Here is an 18,049-nt window from a genome sequence, read left to right on the forward strand (position 1 = left end):
CCAATTCATGAGACTTGTAGGGTGTTCGATGGGTCTAAAATTAGCCCAATCTCCACACTTGTGCCTCTAAATATTATCGATATATAAAAGATAAAAAGAAAAAAAAAACCACAGAAAAAGGCAAAAACACTTTGCTAGTATAATGGTTTTTGGATTATCATGAGAATGATAATTTGCCATAAGTCATAAGTTCTTAAATGGCATATTTTATTTGATTTTTTTTTAATCGATGATAGAGTGTTGTTCTCATAATAAATTAAAAATTACCATTCAAATATTTTTCTTCAGGGAATAATCAAACCCGATGCCATCCATGTTCAGTACCGTTTGCCGTGGCGGGACATTTTGTTCACGAGTCGACTTGAGCAATCACTGTCATTTCATGAGGCAATCTAGGAGTTGGAGCTTTTTATTATTATTTATTATTACAAAAGTCAGATCTTTATTTGACTCGTTTGCAATGTAGGGGCCCATTTCCATACATGGGATCTTTAAGCCTAAAAAAAATAAATGAAGATTTTACTGAAGTACGTATCTAACAACCCGGATTGATGTCGGCGCCATTAATGGAACATTTGAATTTTCGAATGGACGACTTTAGTCCCTTAAAATTGAAATTGACTTCGAAAATGTAACAACCCGGATTGACGTCGATGCCATTAATGGAACATTTGACTTTTCGAATGGACGACTTTAGTCCCTTAAAATTGAAATTGACTTCGAAAATATTTTCCTTTTTCATGTCTTCCCCTTCTTCCTTTAGGAAGAGTGAGAGAGAATGAGAGATGAATGAGCTAAGAAAAATTTATGCTGAAACAAAGGGCATTAACTTATTTAAAAATATATATTGATTCGTTTATACGATATGCACGTAAAACACATTTATATATGATAATCAATGCTAGTACTTTCAAAGCATTCCTAGATAACATAAGAATTTCTCTATACATTGATCTAAATTGCATTGTTGAGTCATTAATTTTTCTTTATGTTTTATGACTTTTGCACCCCTATTACAGTTTTATATTATCATTTATACTTCTTGATCCGGGTGTTATTCTTCATAAGCTTTTGAAGATAAATAAGTCTCAAATATGTATTAAACATGTTAAAACGTTTCTAAACAAACTGAATGGATCAATCTCATAAACATGATTTTTTAAATCACATCATAAACGGGTTTTGCCAAACATAAGCCTACCTAAACTTGTTGTGTCATGCAAGCGAGTCATACCAAGAATTATTGCCCACCTTGCGATCGATCCACCATTCTAAAAATGCTATATCTTAGTGTAATTTGTTCGTCTTTTTTTACGCATAATGTCGTATAATACAATGTCCGGGTAGAGAGAGTGAGCTTTGTTTTTTGTCCGAAAACAAAATTTAGACAAAGGTGTGGCCCTGTCTTATACTAGTGATGATAAATTAAGTTTGGTCACGTAAATTTTACATTTCTTTTTGCTTTTTCTTTAGTCGAGGTGGGCATATATCACTTGGCATTCTCCCTATATATACGTGCACGATTATATGGCCCCCCATGATCAAATCTACATCTCACCTTTTTCCTGCTTCTAATCGTCCTGTCGCTCCATATATTTGTGAAGAGATCAAGCTTTTTGGCTATGGCGGAAAATTCGTGCAAAAGGTATTTAACATGGCATTTGCTGGAATGTGACCATGCATGCAGTTCGTCCTTTTACGTTTACGGGCATTTGCTATATAGTCTCGATCGTTTCATGCATGGAATGGGAATGGAGATTTTAGCGATATCTTGTTAGGGTTTTGGTGCTCTGATAGAGATCTAGAATCTGTGGTTTCCCTTCCAGGTTAGAAGGCAAGGTCGCGATCATCACCGGCGGTGCGAACGGGATTGGCGCGAGCGCGGCGAGCCTGTTCCACCAGCATGGCGCATGGGTCGTGATTGCCGACATCCAGGACGAGCCAGGCCAGGCCCTGGCCACGAAGCTGGGCCAGCGGGCCTCCTATGCCCGCTGCGACGTTTCCATCGAGGCCGACGTGCACAACCTCGTGGACGCCACTGTGGCCGATCATGGCCGGCTTGACGTGATGTACAACAATGCGGGGGTCCTCGACCGCCCCTTCGGGAGCATCCTCGACACGTCCCTTGCCGACCTCGACCGCGTCCTCCGCATCAACCTCTACGGGGCCTTCCATGGGGCAAAGCATGCGGCGCGGGTCATGGTGCCGCAGCGCCGGGGCTGCATCCTGTTCACGGGGAGCAACTGCACGGCAATTGCAGGGGTGGCGACGCACACTGATGCCGCGTCAAAGCAAGCAGTGGCAGGGCTGGCCCGGGGGCTGGCAGCGGAGCTCGGGGAGCATGGGATAAGGGTGAACTGCGTGTCGCCGCACGCGGTATCGAGGACCAGGATGTCAGGGCTGGGGAAGCTGAGCGAGGACGAGCTGGCGAGGCTGGACGATGGGATGAGGGTGATCGGCAACCTGAAGGGGCAGGTGCTGGCGCCGGAGAGCGTGGCGAGGGCGGCGCTGTACCTGGCCAGCGACGAGGCGGACTACGTGAGCGGGCTCAACATGGTGGTGGATGGCGGCTACAGCGTGGTCAACCCCTCTATGATGATGGCTCTCGCTGCGAGCCGTTCAGTTGGGAAGGTTGGTTTGAACGTGTGAGTTGCGCACGTGCGGTCGCCGGGGAAAGAGATTGTGGCCGTCGGTTGTGGGCTGAATAAGGAGGGATCTTGCCATCGTGCGCCCTTGGATTTGTGTTTGTCTATCATCTTTCTATTATGTATGCACTCTTGAAACCCTAGCTACTACTAGCTTCCCTTCCTCAAATTTCACCACATATGTTTTCAACCACTTTTAAGTGGAATATTTATAATATTAGATACAATAAGGCTACTATTAATTTCTAGAGCGCACTTTTGTAGAAATATAGCATGGCTTTGCTTAGCACTAGGTATTGTGAAGTCGAGCTCAATATATATATTAGATTCTACATAATGAACCGTATCCTTAAGATAGATGTGATTATTGAATAAATCACATTAATTTTAGGCCCCATTTGGTATATAGAATATGAGGCAATAGGAATAAAAGAAAGGATCCGGAATGAATTTATAAGAAGTCAGAATGAAAATTAAATAAAAAATCATTATATTTGGTGACACGTCGAAATTAGAATATACTTTTCATGGTTTGTATTTTATTGTTCAAACGGTTGTATGTAGTAGCAAATAAGGTAAAGTGTACTATACCCTATAAAATTTTGTAGACAGAAAAATTTACCAAAACCCAAGTTTAAAAAATAATAATCCACTTGTGTGCTTTCTATTTTTTATCTACTCCTTCCCTTTTATCCTCACTCATTTCCACCTCCCCTCATGGTAATGGAAATGCAAGAATGCGGTTATTTTTGTAAGAGAATTGGATGGTAGAAAGTGATTGGGAATAGGGAAATTGTATATTGCTTTTACTATTTAATATTGCACAATTAGTGTCCTACTTATAATACATAGGAGCAACTAATTAGGAAAAAAATATACAAAAAAAATCAATTCCCCTAATACATGATATTCTAATTCCCAATCGATGAACTAATCCGCATCAATTAGAATTAGTATCCAAATTAGGATCAATTATGTGAGGCAACAATGTCTTCAAAAATTTTCATTCTCAATTTCTATTTCCATTTTGACTCATTTCAATTGGCCAAATGATATAAAAAAGGGATAAGTGCTGCGGAAATCCTAAAACTTGTCGTGAAAATGCATTTGAATCCTAAAACTTGCAAAAAGTGCAAATAAATCCTAAAACTTGTCAAAATGTTTTATTTGAGTCCTAAAATCGATACCTTTAGTTTTATTGATGGAGAATGCTAACGTGGCACTGACGTAGTATTTTAAATGATTTTTTATTTTCCAACTGGTTTTTTAAAATAATTTTTTATTCAATTTTAAAAAAAATTATATTTAAAAACTAAAATTCAATTTTTAGAAACTGTTAAAAAAGAAAAAGAAAAAGAAAAAAAGGGCAGGAGTCACCGGCCGCCCATCGCCGGAGGGGCCGGCGACTGTCACCGATCACCGTTTGACCAAGGCGAGGGCCGGCGACCCTCACATGGCATGGGTGAGGGCTCGCCGGCCCCGGCGACCCTCGCCCGACGTGAGCGAGGGCGCCTAGATTTGGGCATGCTGGCCCTCACGGGGGCCGGCAACCGTCGCCTACCTTGGGCGAGGCCTTGCCGGCCCTCGCTTGGGGCCGGCAACGATCGCCGCCCTAGGCGAGGCCTTGTCGGCCCTCGTTCGGGGCCGGTAAGGCTCACCAGATCTTGGCGAGGGCTGACGAGGTCTCGCCCGAGGCCGGTGACTATCGCCCGCCCCGGGCAAGGCCTCATCGACCCTCGCTCGAGGCCGGCGAGGCTTGCTTAGATTTGGCGAGCCTCGTCGGCCCCGAGCGAGGGCCAATGAGGCGTCGCCCAAGGTGGGGACAGTCGCCGGCCCTCGCGAGGGTTGGCATGCCCGGATCTAGGCACCCTCGCCCAAGCTCGGGCGAGGGTCTTTGGCCTCGCACTGGGGCCGACGAGGCCTCACCTTGGTCGGGCCGACGGCTGCCAAATTTTTTTTTTTTTGAAATGTTTTATTTTTAAAATAAAATTTGAATTTTATTTCTAATTTTTAAATCTAATTTAAATAAAAAATAATTAAAAGCCACGTGAAAATTGAAAATTTAATTTTAAATGCCACATTAGCATTTTTAATGGAAAAAGCTAATGGCGTTAACTTTAGGACTTGATTGAAACAATTTGACAAGTTTTAGGACTCAAATGCATTTTTGTGACAAGTTTTAGGATTTTTGTAGCACTTATCCCTATAAAAAAAATGAAGGGAGCTTCCATCCGCATTCCGATGGCTTTATTCCTTATATCCAAACATGTCTTTTATGTCATCTTTGGATTGGAATGAAAAAAAAAAAAAGAAACTCCGAACAATAACTACATACGTCTATGAATATAGATGTACTTCCTTATTTTTAAGATCTGGGACAACAATAGGTCATCAGATTCATTGCCATAGGAATACTTTCTCATCCTGCCTTCATGCAAGATATCAACCCTTGTCCTTTTGCCTCCCTAAGAAAGGAGATGCCACTTAGACAACTTTTTGAGAAAATGCCATATGAATGTGTTTTTCCCGTCCTACGTTTATGCAAGAGGGAGAGAGAGAGACCAAACCCTGTCATTTTTGCCTCCCAAAGAAAGGCAGAGAAATGAATTACGTCTGGGCAAGTAGAGCACAGTTGCCATAACCACCATTTTGTCTCGTTTTTCATGAGTGTCCATACGATTTAGGGAAACCAATATCATTATATGGCAAGTAACCTATATTTCATATATGGCAACTCTCATCTTATCTCAAAATGATATAATTAATTAAATTTAGTAAAAAGAAATTACAATACCATCTCAAAAAGTAGTCAAATACGCGTAAAGCATATAAGAGAATTTTTATATATGATATGCATATAAATTGATTGTGTAATATTTCACTTTATCTATTCCACTTAGCATACTATTCACCATGGATTTGGATATTGTCTAAAGATCTAGAAACATAACTACACATTTCGAGAGTGATGAAAAATGGCTTATGAAGAAAAAAGTTGACAAAATCCGAAATATTTCTTATTTAAACAACATGAACATATATCATCTGTTTATGTCAACATATAGAATTGGTATGTGAAAACTGTATATAGTCGCTTTGCAAGTTTATTGGAAGATTTGCAATCTTGCTAACTGAGTGCAAACTGCTTTTATTTAGAGTCATCCGCATGTCAAAAGGCTTAACCGGTTCAGGGGATTTGTAGGGTATTTGATGGGCCTATAAATAGCCCAATCTCCAGGCTCGTGTCTCTAAACAGAATCGGTAGGTAAATGCGTAAGTAAAAAGACTATAGGAAGCAGGCGAAATGACATCAATAACGATCACAGGTTAAAATCTCTTTTTGCAAAGCAAATCTAATCGAGCACTTTGGTGATTTTAGGGAATATTCAAACGGTGATGCCATCCATATATTTAGTTCTGTCTGCTGTGGGGGGTCATTGTTCATGAATCGACGTCAACGACATTCCATTCAAGGCAATCTAAAAGTCAGATTTTTTACACGATTTGACTTGTTCGCAATGTAGTAGCCCATCCCCAAATATAAAATCGCTAAACCTAACGAAAATAAATGCTGATTTTACTAAAGTATGTATCTCACCACCCGGATTGAGGGATTGACGTCGACGCCATTTATGGAAGATTGGATCTTCAAAATTTGACTTTTCGAATGGGCGACGTTAGTCCCCTTAAAAATGGAAATTTACTTGGAAATGATTTCCCTTTTCCTGGTTTTCCCCGTCTTCCATTAGGAGCAAAGGGAGGGAGGGAGGGAGAGATGAATGAGCTAGCAACAGGTGAGGGGCTCTCATCTTATCTCAAAAACGACACGATTAATAAAGCAAGTGACACATACGACATGGTTAACATGATTATCGGACGAATATGTTGTTATCTTGGGTGTCAGTACGGCATGATGCATTAACTCATTTACAAGTGTCCCATTTATATGGTACACACGTAAAACTCGTTTACAAATGATAACTCATGGCAACACTTTTCCCGACAAGATGAGTAATATTGTTTCACATTGATCTAAAGTTTGCTATTGAGTCAATTTTTCGTTATGTTTGATGACCTTGGTATCCCTAATAAAATTTCATTCTATCATTTATTCTTCTTGGTTTTTTTTTTTTTTTTTTTTTTTTGTGCCGGAGGAACTGTTTTGGCAAACAGCTGCCACGTAAACCTCCAAGTGACGCTAGCCCATGACCCACCACTAGGGCGCCACGCGTAATAAACCTAATGGTCTGCCAGCCTCCCTGCAACGCAAGTTGCAGGGGTTTCGAATACCTGACCTTTTCCTTCAAAGGCAGAAGCCTACCTAGCAGAGCCACCACGGCCGGTGGTTTCTTGGGTGTTATTTTTCATAAGCTTTTGAAGATAAACAAGTCCCAAATATGCCTTAAAGATGTTAAAACACTTCTAATTGTATCATATTAAAACAAATGACGTTTAACACATAAATTTCAACTCACTAATTTGTGTTTGGCCGGATTGACAAGTTTAGACGGATCAACTTCATAAGACACAACTTATTTAATCACATCATAAACGGGTCATGCCAAACATAAGCTTATTTAAATGTGTCATGTTAGGCAATTGAGTCACATCAAGAATTATTGCCCGCCTTACAATCGACCCACCACTCTAAAAATGTTGTATCCTAGTGTATTTTGTGCATCACTTGTACACATGACGGTGTATCGTACAATGCCCGAGTAGAGGGAGAGATTTAAAACAAAAAAAATACACATGGGCGTGTCCCCTCTTATATTAGTGATGATAAATTAAGTTGGTCATGCGAATATTACTTTTTCTTCTTTTTTCTTCATTTTTTTTGTGCTTTTTGTCTAGTTTTTTTTTTTGGTCGAACGCTTTTGCTTTTTCTTTAGTTGAGTCGGGCAAATATCACTTGGTATTTTCCCTATGTATATACATGCGCCGCCGCATATTGGAGATTTGCCAAACAAACACCATAATCAAATCTACAACCTCCATCTCCATCTTCAGGCTTCTAATCGTCTTGTCGCTGCACATAGTTCTGAAGAGATCAAGCTTTTTGGCTATGGCAGAAAATTAGTGCAAGAGGTATTTAACATGGTATTGCTGGAACGTGACCATGCATGCAGTTCGTCCTTTTTACTGGCCTTTGCTATGTAGTCTCTCGATCGTTTCGTGCATGGAATGGGAATGGAGATTTTAGCGTTATCTAGTTAGGGCTTTTGGGTAATATGATAGAGATTGAGAGGCTCTGATTTCCCTTCCAAGTTAGATGGCAAGGTTGCAATCACCGCCCACGGCACGAGTAGGATCGGCGCGAGCACGGCAAGCCTCTTCCACCAACACGGCGCATTGGTCGTGATTGCCGACATCCAGGACGAGCTGGGCCGGGCCCTGGCTGCAAAGCTGGGCTAGCAGGCCTCCTATGCCCACTGCGATGTTTCCATCGAGGCCAATGTGCGCGACCTTGCGGACACCGGTGTGGCCAACCACGGCCGGCTTGACTTCATGTACAACAACTCCGGGGTCCTCAACCAGCCTTCAGGGGCATCCTTGACACATCTCTCGCCAACCTCGACCGCGTCCTCCGCATCAACCTCTACGGGGCCTTCCATGAGGCAAGCCACGCGGCACGGTCATGGTGCTGCAACGCCAGGGCTACGGCCCTGTTTGGTTCAGCATTTGGAATGCTCATTTGGGCTCTAAAGTCCGCAAAGGTGTTTGGTTCATTTTGTGGGCGACTTTGGCAAGATGCAATTGCATCTCCAAGTGGCTCTAAGGGACTTTAGCTGAATGCAAGGGTTGAGGTGCTTTGGGAAGTTGCATTTTGGGAATGCAAGTAGCTTGGTTATTGTTCATCTTCTCCAACCTCTCCAAGCTGCTGATCGGAGGTCGACGACCACCAGCGAAGGGATGGCGCGTGCTGGCGACCACCGCTTGAGGGTCGCCCAACCCCGGTGACCGTCGCCGAACCTCAAGCGACGCTCGGATCTCGCGACCCTAGGCGACGGTCGCCTGGGTCATGCGCAGCCATCGCCTAGTTGCCTGGGTCACGCGACCCAGGCAGCCAGATCTGGCCATCCGGTCACCTAAGGTCGTGCAACCCAGGCGGCTAGATCCAACCATCCGACCGCCGAATCCGACGGTCCGGCCGCTAGATCCGACGGTCCGGTGGCGGGACTTCAAAAAAGAAAATATAATTTTTTTTTTGTTTTTTTAATTTAATAAAAATCATTTACAAATGCAAATTTTACCAAACGATATTTGCATTTCAGAAAACCTTCTTTTCCCAAAGGTATTTGCATTTTGGCAAATGCATTCCCCAAAAGCCAAACCAAACGGGCCCTACATCCTGTTCACGGGGAGTAGGTGCACGGTTCTCACGAGGTTGGCCATGCACACATACACCGCGTCAAAGCATGTAGTGGTGGGGCTGGTCTGCAGCTGGCAATGGAGCTTGAGAAGCATGAGATATGGGTGAATTATTGGAAGTTTGTATAACAAACTAAGTGTGTTTTTCCTTGTCCCACATAAGAAAGTTAGGAGAAGGTGGCCATTTAATAACTGTAAGGCTTTTTTAGTAAGTTTAAAGAAAAATATTTGGTGTGGGCTAGACCCGAGCGTGCGATGCGTGATTATTAAGCACACTTCGGAAATTATGAAAACTCGAAATTTTATTTTATTAAAAAAATATTATTTTTATTCTTATTATTCCGAATTTTTTATATTAATTTTTTATTAATTTTATTAATCCGAATTTTTATATTTGTGTCTTGTCAAGACAACCTTTGAAAATGATAATTGTTTAGTTTGCAACTTTTCTCGTTCATTTTCCAACTTCTTCCGAAGAGGACACGTTCGTGCATTTTGCAACTTCTTTCTAAGAGATGCATTTGTTTACTTTGCAACTTTTCACGAAGAGTTGCCTATGTACTTTAAAACCAATATGTGTGTGTGTGTGTGTGTGTATTTCAGTTTTTGGGTGAACAAGAATGAAATCATTTTTTGAGTCTTTTTTCCAAAAACTACAGTCATTCTTTCGATTGTTTTCTAGAGGGACTTTAGAGAAACATTAGCATTGTTATATAGTATTCTCATTTGAAATTATGTTGTATCATAGAGAATATTTATCAGTGACCATTAGCAATATTGTAAGGTAATTAAATCCTTAAAAAAATTGATATCATGCTTTAAAATCTGACTTGATTGCTCTATTGATTCGAAACCATATTTTTCAACGTGAACTCTGCATCCCCCTATGCGGTCTTGAGGATGGGGCCGTCAGGGCTGGGGAAGATGGGCGAGGCCGAGCTGGAGAGGATGGACGACTGGATGAGGGCGATGTGATATTGCTAGTACGAGTACCTAGAGGGGGGTGAATAGGTTTATAAAAATTTTCTTGAAAATTTCACAATACTTAGACAGATGAAGGATTAAAAAATCAATCGTAAGACTGAGTAAAGGAAAGAGAGAATTGAACACGCGGTTTATAGTGGTTTGGCTTGATGCAAGCCTACGTCCACTCTTCTGCACTGACAGCCGATTGGCTAGATTCCACTATGAACAAAGAGATGTTACAGTGTTGATCTTCCTTGATTTCTCGATGTAGATGATCTACTACACTCGCTCAAGGTATCACCAAGTATAGACACTCTCTGTGTATACAATTTCGCTCAAACTGTATCGACTAACAATCAAGGTTCTTCAGATTCTGGAATTTTTCTATCAATCACACACTTAAATCAACTAGAACGTCTTCCTTTTATACTCCTTTATGCCTTCATAGCCGTTGGCACTTACCAAAGGAATTCCTCCAATCTACCCGTTGGACGGAATCAATTAAGAAGATCATCCGAGCTATTTAAGGAATCGATGATAGCCCATCAATCCAGTTCGCCCATACAATCAGGATCTTGGTTTCCAAGAATAGAACATTCCAAGAATGTTTCGTCAAACATTGGATCTTCAATTGATCTTAGATAAGAATCAAAGAATCCGAAATGATTATCCAACCAAGGGATCTTTTCCAGAGGATAGGATCGAATCTTCAACCATATACTTAGGCTTCGGTTTCCTTCGTCACTTTGGATTAGAAAGACTGTCAGTGAGAATAGTCTTGAGTCTTGAGTCTTGAGTCTTGAGTTTACAAAGTCTTGAGACTTTAAACTATCGACATCCGGACTAGACTGATAGAAATGTTTTGTCGGCTTCAAAATATTTTGGAAAGATTTCTCCAACAATCTCTCCCTTTTTGATGGTGACAAAACTTTCTTGTAGATTTGAACAACTTTGACCTGCAAAAACATTTTTCAAGCAATATGGCTAACTCATAAAAATTAATAAAACAACCAGACTCTGCATCCACAGCAAATTGGTTAGTCTTTCATGAGTAATACCATATAACAATACTTGATATAAATGCAACCGGTCAAGCATCAAAATCCACAGCCAATTCAGTCAAGTTCACACCCAAGTTCAAGTTCTTAAGTCATACTCAAAAATAAACATAACCACAAAAGTCAAAGTTTTTGAAAATGATGTTGATTCAAATTGGTTCTCCCCCTTTTTGTCATCATTAAAAAGGGTGAGAAAGGAGTCATGTCTGCTTGGGAAGGTGCACGATCTGGAAATCTCCTATTGACTGGACTACGCCTTCTAGCCTCTTCAAGTCCTCCCTTAGATGAGCTACCTCCTCTCCATTGGCATTGGCTTGAAGTTGCAAAGCGAGGTCTTTCATCTTGTCCTCTAAGGTGACTGAAGATGCTTGTCCAGCATTTTTCATGGCTTGAATTTCACATTCCAGAGCATATATTTGGCCACGCATTTCCAGAAGAATATCCATGATGCGATGAAAATCTGCAGAATTGTCCATCTGTGTACTGGCATGAGCTTTCTCAGATGGAGTAAATGGAGACGATAGTGCTTCTGTATAGTCTTGCAGATTGGGTGTCGACGTATCACCTTCTTCAGGCAATTGAGAAGCCTGAAATTCTTCTGGGTCTGCTAGAGATTGTCTTGGACCTTCACTATCTGCAGCATGAGGTGTAGACCTTTCTTGCTCGCCAACTCCCCCTGTCTCTAGGACATTCAAAGGGGAAGAATGATGATCATGCTCATGATTTCCCTTCTCTCCAGATTCAGCGGCAGACTTTTCTTTCTCTTCTTCAGTTTCTTTCTCCTTCTCTCTCTACTCTTCTTCTTCTCTACTCTTGGTTTGCTCTTCTTCTTCTCTCTGTTTCTTCTGAAGTTCTGTCGGCTGAGACACAGAACGTCTCGTTCTTGTCAGTGCATGGATAGTAGGATCTTCATCCTCTTCATCTTTATCCTCTAGGATGAGAGTTCTTTTCTTCTTTTTCGATGGGGCACCAATGGCCTCCTTTCCTTTTCTCTTTGAAGCAGACTGAACTGGAGATTTAACTCTGAATTTCTCCATTGCCTTGGAAAGTTCTTCCAGACGCATCTTCGTTAACATCTTCAAACCTACCACCATCTTATCACACGGTTGAACACAAAGTGTTTGTGGCGGTTCAATATTCATGTGTCTGAAGATCTTGGTCACCAGACCAGGATAAGGCAATTGTCCTTTGTCTTTCGACATTGCTCTGTACATATGGAAGAGAATAGTGTGGGGGAGAGAGAACTTCCGTCCTGAGTTGATCGCGTACATCAACTTTGCTTCAGAAAGAGACACGGAAGTCTTTGGCGTAGACTTCGGTCTTAGACAGTTGATTACAATCTTATGAAGCACAATGTTGATTGCATTCATCCTGGAATAGGTAACTCTCTTGTCTGCGTCCCTATCCTTGACAAGATCCAGAGTAGTACGAGCGGGTGAGACTTTGATTGGCAGATAACGCCCTCGTTCAACTCCAACAATGTCTGCCAACATATTCACATCTACCACGTAGACTTTGTCTCGAACACTGAACGAAATTCTATTAGCATCCAAAAAGCTAAGATTTGAATAGAAATAAGCGGTCAGATGAGCATACCCGTCAGTAGAGTCAGAGCAAAAATTCTCAAGTTGAAACAAATTCAACTTTTCTCTCAAGTTCATGTTGATGGCGTCCAGGAAGTCAAAATCGACACTTCTAGGGTTTATCACCCCTCTTTTCAACAGCCTGAAATACACTTTTTCCTGATCCTTGGATTTGAACAAATCCATCCGATTTCCTTTCACCTTTGCTGCCACTCCCATTTTCGGTTGAAATTCAAGGAACATTCTGTCATCATCGTTCCCTTCAATTAAATTTTGTCTGGCGGCATACGAGGATCACTTGGAATGTTCGCAAGTGCGTCCTCTGCTTTTCCTTTCGGGGCAATTCCCAAATCCTCCATTTTCTTGAAAACGATACTCATTTCCATAATTTTTGTCCTTAAGGAAGTCATCTATATATTGCAATGGAGTACCGGTGCTTTTCAACGCACGATAAAGTTTATAGATAAAGGAGGGTTTTTGGACTCTTACTGGGTCGGCATCCTCGATTATCTCTTCTTCTAGAAGATTACTTGCATCTTGTGGGGCAGGAGGCGTTGAATGACGTGGATGAGAGCGAATCGGACTTTGTCGCTGACTTGTTAAGTCTTCTTCCTCAGTGAGATCGAAGTGAGTTGGTCCATTCTTCATTCTTTGTGGTCCCCTGCTTGCGATTCTTGATGATTTCCTCGAAGAAGACATCTTTCTTTGTCGAATGGAAGATTCCTTCACTCGCTTTCCCAAGAAAAATGACCACTTTCTCGACGACGAACAGTATCGGGAGGAGAGAGCCTTTTAGGGTTTTGAAGATTGGGAAAAGAAAAACTGTATATATATAACTCAGTTTTGAAAAGGGAAGTTCAATCGGTGCAAGGAAAGTGTACTAACACTTCTTTTCAAAATCAATAACTGCCAAAATTATTACGAAAGATCGTACCTCTTCGAGTTTAGATAACTAAACGAAAATTTGTACCTTTACAACTTACAGTCTATAGCCACGAATGTCTGAGTCTGAGGATTTAAAGTCTGAAAGATTAGAGTCTTAGAGTTGGTGAGTCTCTAGACTTTAACTTCTTCAAGCTTCAAAATGTTGAGTCTTGAACGGATGAAATCGAATTGATTTTTCTCCAAAGGCTTTGTGAATATATCCGCTAGTTGACTCTTTGAATCAACAAATTGAATCGAGATTTCTCCATTTTGAATATGATCTCTAATGAAGTGATGTCGAATCTCAATATGCTTTGCTCTTGAATGAAGGATTGGATTTTTGGTGAGATTGATCGCACCGGTGTTGTCACATCTGATTTACGTGCATGAGTCTTCAATCCCAAAGTCTTGTAGCTGTTGTTTTATCCATAGAATTTGCGAACAGCAGCTTCCAAGAGCTACATACTCGCTTCGTCGTTGAGAGAGCTACGGTGCTTTGCTTCCTCGAGAACCAAGACACCGTCCCGTTTCCAAACGATTGACAAGTTCCGAAGTGCTTTTTCTATCGACTCGCAACCGGCCAGATCTGCATCCGAGTATCCTAGAAGATTAAAGTCTCCCTTCTTGGGATACCAGAGACTGATGCTTGAAGATGAGGCAACGTATTTGATAATACGTTTTGCAGCACTGAGATGGGATTCTCTAGGATCTGATTGAAACTTAGTCTGTCGTACCAAGCTCGAGGTGCTTGCTTTAAACCATACAAGGCCTTTTTCAGTCTGAAGACTGAGTCTGGCTTCTTTGGGTCTTCAAACCCAGGTGGTTGTTCCACATAAACTTCCTCATGGATGAATCCATTTAGGAATGCACTTTTGACATCCATTTGGAATAACCTGAAATTTTTATAACAAGCAAACGCAAGTAATAGACGAATAGCTTCTAACCTTGCTACTCTTTTGGAGCGTAAGTCTCATCATAGTCTATTCCTTCTTCTTGCGTATATCTTTTGGCCACGAGTCTTGCTTTGTTTCGTACGACTTTTCCTTCTTCATTCATCTTGTTCCCGAATACCCATTTGGTTCCAATAACAGTTTTACCTTTTGGTTTAGATGTCAATTCCCGGACATCATTGATGTTGAACTGTCGAGTTCTTCTTGCATAGCTTCGATCCAACTTTCATCAGATAAAGCTTCTTCTATGCTTTTTGGTTCAATTTCAGAAATGAGAGCCACAACACTAGATTCTTCACGCCTTTTTGATCTGGTGCGGATTCCTTCATTGATTTCACCAATAATGAGATCTTTGGGATGACTAGATTTATGCTTCCAGTTACTGGTTGATCTGCCTGGTTGATGATCTATTTCTTTATTTGAATCTTCATGAGATTCTTGATGTTGGACTTCCAGAGACTGAGATGCTTCTTGAGTTGTAAGCGTTGGAAGGTTTGAAGAGGGTTCAGACTCTTCATACTGAGTCTGACTGGATTCATCTTGCATTGAGTCTTGGAATTTGACATTCGTTGATTCCTCCACCGACTGGCTTTTCTTGTTATAGACTCTGTAGGCTTTGCTTGATGTAGAATATCCAAGGAAGATGCCTTCATCTGATCTTTCTTCAAACTTACCAACTCGATCATTTGCATTTTTCAATATAAAGCATTTGCAACCAAACACATGAAAGTATGAAACAATAAGCTTCTTACCTTTGAACAATTCATAGGGGGTTTTCTCTAAAATAGGTCTTAAAAAGACTCTATTTATAATATAGCATGCTGTTAAAACAGCTTCAGCCCAAAATCGTGAAGAAATTTTGCTTTCAATTATAAGTGTTCTAGCCATTTCTTGAAGTGATCTATTCTTTCTTTCCACAACTCCATTTTGCTCGGAGTATATGGAGAGGAAAACATATGATTAAAACCAGATTTATCACAAAATTTCGTAAAATCTTGATTTTCAAATTCACTTCCATGATCTGTTCTTATGCTTGAGATTGCACATCCTTTTTCATTTTGAACCTTTACGGCAAATTTTTCAAAATACGAAAAGGTTTCTGACTTACTTGCAAGGAAATATACCCATGTAAAGCGGGAATAATCATCCACAATTACTAGGCAATATTTCTTACCTCCAATGCTCTGGGTTCTGGTCGGTCCGAAGAGATCCATATGAAGCAACTGTAGTACATGATTAGTAGAGACATGATTTATTGGCTTAAATGAATTTCTTACTGCTTTCCCGAATGCATGGAGTGCATGAATCGACTTTTGGTATGGCAATTTAGGTAGACCTCGAACAAGCTTCTTTGATGAGATTTTGGCTAATTGTTTCATGTTGACATGGCCAAGCTTTCTGTGCCATAATACTACTTCTTCTTGAATTGAGATTAGGCATTGTGCTTCATTTGGTTTTACATCAAGGAGGTAGATATTTCTATGCCTTCGACCCATGAAAGACTGAGTTGAGTCTTTGCTAATTCCAGAACATATGCCTTCTTGAAAGGAGATCTTGAAACCGGTATCACATAATTGGCTAATGCTTAGAAGATTGTAGTTGAGTCCTTCCACTAGAGAGACATTGCTTATTGTGAGATTTCCAATTTTCACAGTTCCAAATCCCACAATGCTTCCTTTGCTGTTTCCTCCAAATGAAACTTTTCCACCATTTACTTGAACAATCTTTATAAAGCAGTTTGAGTCTCCTATCATGTGTCTTGAACATCCGCTGTCAAGATACCACTTAACTTTCTTTTTGACAGAGACCTGCATTAAAAGAGAGTCTCAAGCTTTCTTTGGTACCCAAATTTTCTTGGGTCCTTTGGCGTTAGTAGAATGAGCATTACTAGGCCATACTTTTTTTAACAGGCTTCCAAACCATAGAACACTCTTTTTCAAAATGATCCTGACTGTTACACTTTGAACACCTTAGAGCATTTCGACCTACAGACTTTACAAAAACTTTCTCGAAATGATTTTTGTAAGCCTCTTTTGACGGTCTTTTCTTAATTCTTTCTTTTATTTTTGGAAAATCAATCAAAGGAATTGTTTTTGCTGTCATACCTAAACCAGACTTATTGAAGTAAGGTCTTTGGACTGAAAGAACTTTTTCAAGTTTTTCAGACCCTATTGAAAATTTCTTTGAAATATTTGATAAGTCAGTTTTTAAGAAAGCATTTTCTTTTGAAAGTTTATCTTCATTCTCCTTAAGAGTAGAAACATTCAGGTCTAAACTTTTCACTTTTTCTTCTAAAATATTTTCCTTTTGTTTTAAAACTGAGTTTTCCTTTTTAAGTTCGGAAATCTTTTTTAGAGAAGTCTTAAGACTAAAACATAGTTCATCAATGTATTTAGAGACTTTGATAGGGATTTTATAATCACTTACCTCAAATTCACTGTCTGAGTCTGATCCAGAGTCTGAGTCTGATTGTGTCATCAGACACAGATTGGCATATTCCTCATCACTATCTTCACACTCTGTATCGCTCCAAGTTTCAGCTTTGAGAGCTTTTCGAGACTTTTCAACTTTTCCTCTCTTCTTCTTCAGGAGAGGACAATTTGGTCTGATGTGTCCCTTTTTCTTACATTCGAAGCAAACTACATCTTTGTTTGGTTCCTCATTATCAACAAACTTGGTTTGCTGTTTCTGAAGACTTTGTTTCCTTGAGTTGAACCTTCTTCCTTTTCTATTCAGCTTTCTGAACTTTCTAATCATTAGAGCAAGCTCCTCATCGTCCAGATCTTCTTCAGAGTCTATATCATCAGAATCATCGTTAGATTTTAATGCAATGGATTTCTTACCTCTTGGATCTTCGTCTTCATTAATTCGTTCCACTTCGTAAGATTGAAGAGTCCCAATCAGCTCGTCTACAGATAATGGCATAATTCTTTGCGTCTCTCTTATTTAAGTCTTTATATGATTCCAATCCTTGGAGAGTCCACGCAGCAGTTTGTTCACCTTCATAGGATCAGAAATTTTCTGTCCTTGATTTTCAAGGTCATTGACAATATCTGTAAAACGGCTAAACATGTCAGTTATAGATTCTCCTGGTTTCATTTTGAAGGCTTCATATTGACCAAGGAGAATGTTAATTCTGGTCTCCTTCACTCGATCTGTCCCTTCATAAGTGATATGTAATCTGTCCCAGACTTCTTTTGCTGTGACACAAGAAGATATTCTGTTATACTCAGTTGGTGATAAAGCACAATATAAAGAGTAAATTGCTTTTGCATCGAGTGCTTGTCTCTTGTTTATCTCTTCTTGAGACATTCCGCTGATATCAACAGTTTCTTTCCCTCTTTCGGATACTGATGCAGCAATAGGAATAATTCCTCTTTCCACCACATCCCATTCCAGAGGATCCTTTGACCGTAGAAAAGCTTTCATCTTGTTTTTCCAGATGTTGTAATCCTTTCCATCAAAGTAGGGTGGTCTGGTATTGCTTTGCCCTTCCACCAGCCCTGGTGCTAACATACTAGCCATGGATCTTTTACTCTGAAGTAAAACAC

General features: G+C 40.5%; 1 protein-coding gene across 1 annotated transcript; it reads left to right on the forward strand.

Annotated features, from left to right (window-relative positions):
• The first annotated feature begins 1,551 nt into the window (after window positions 1-1,551).
• On the forward strand, window positions 1,552-2,871 carry LOC104425325 (tropinone reductase-like 1). The gene is made up of 2 exons (XM_010038003.3): window positions 1,552-1,645; window positions 1,827-2,871. Exons 1-2 carry the CDS (start codon window positions 1,623-1,625, stop codon window positions 2,647-2,649), a joined length of 846 nt encoding a protein of 281 aa, XP_010036305.2. The 5' UTR covers window positions 1,552-1,622; the 3' UTR covers window positions 2,650-2,871.
• The last annotated feature ends 15,178 nt before the right edge of the window (window positions 2,872-18,049 follow it).

This window comes from Eucalyptus grandis, chromosome 11, assembly GCF_016545825.1.
Source record: "Eucalyptus grandis isolate ANBG69807.140 chromosome 11, ASM1654582v1, whole genome shotgun sequence".
Lineage (NCBI taxonomy): Eukaryota > Viridiplantae > Streptophyta > Magnoliopsida > Myrtales > Myrtaceae > Eucalyptus > Eucalyptus grandis.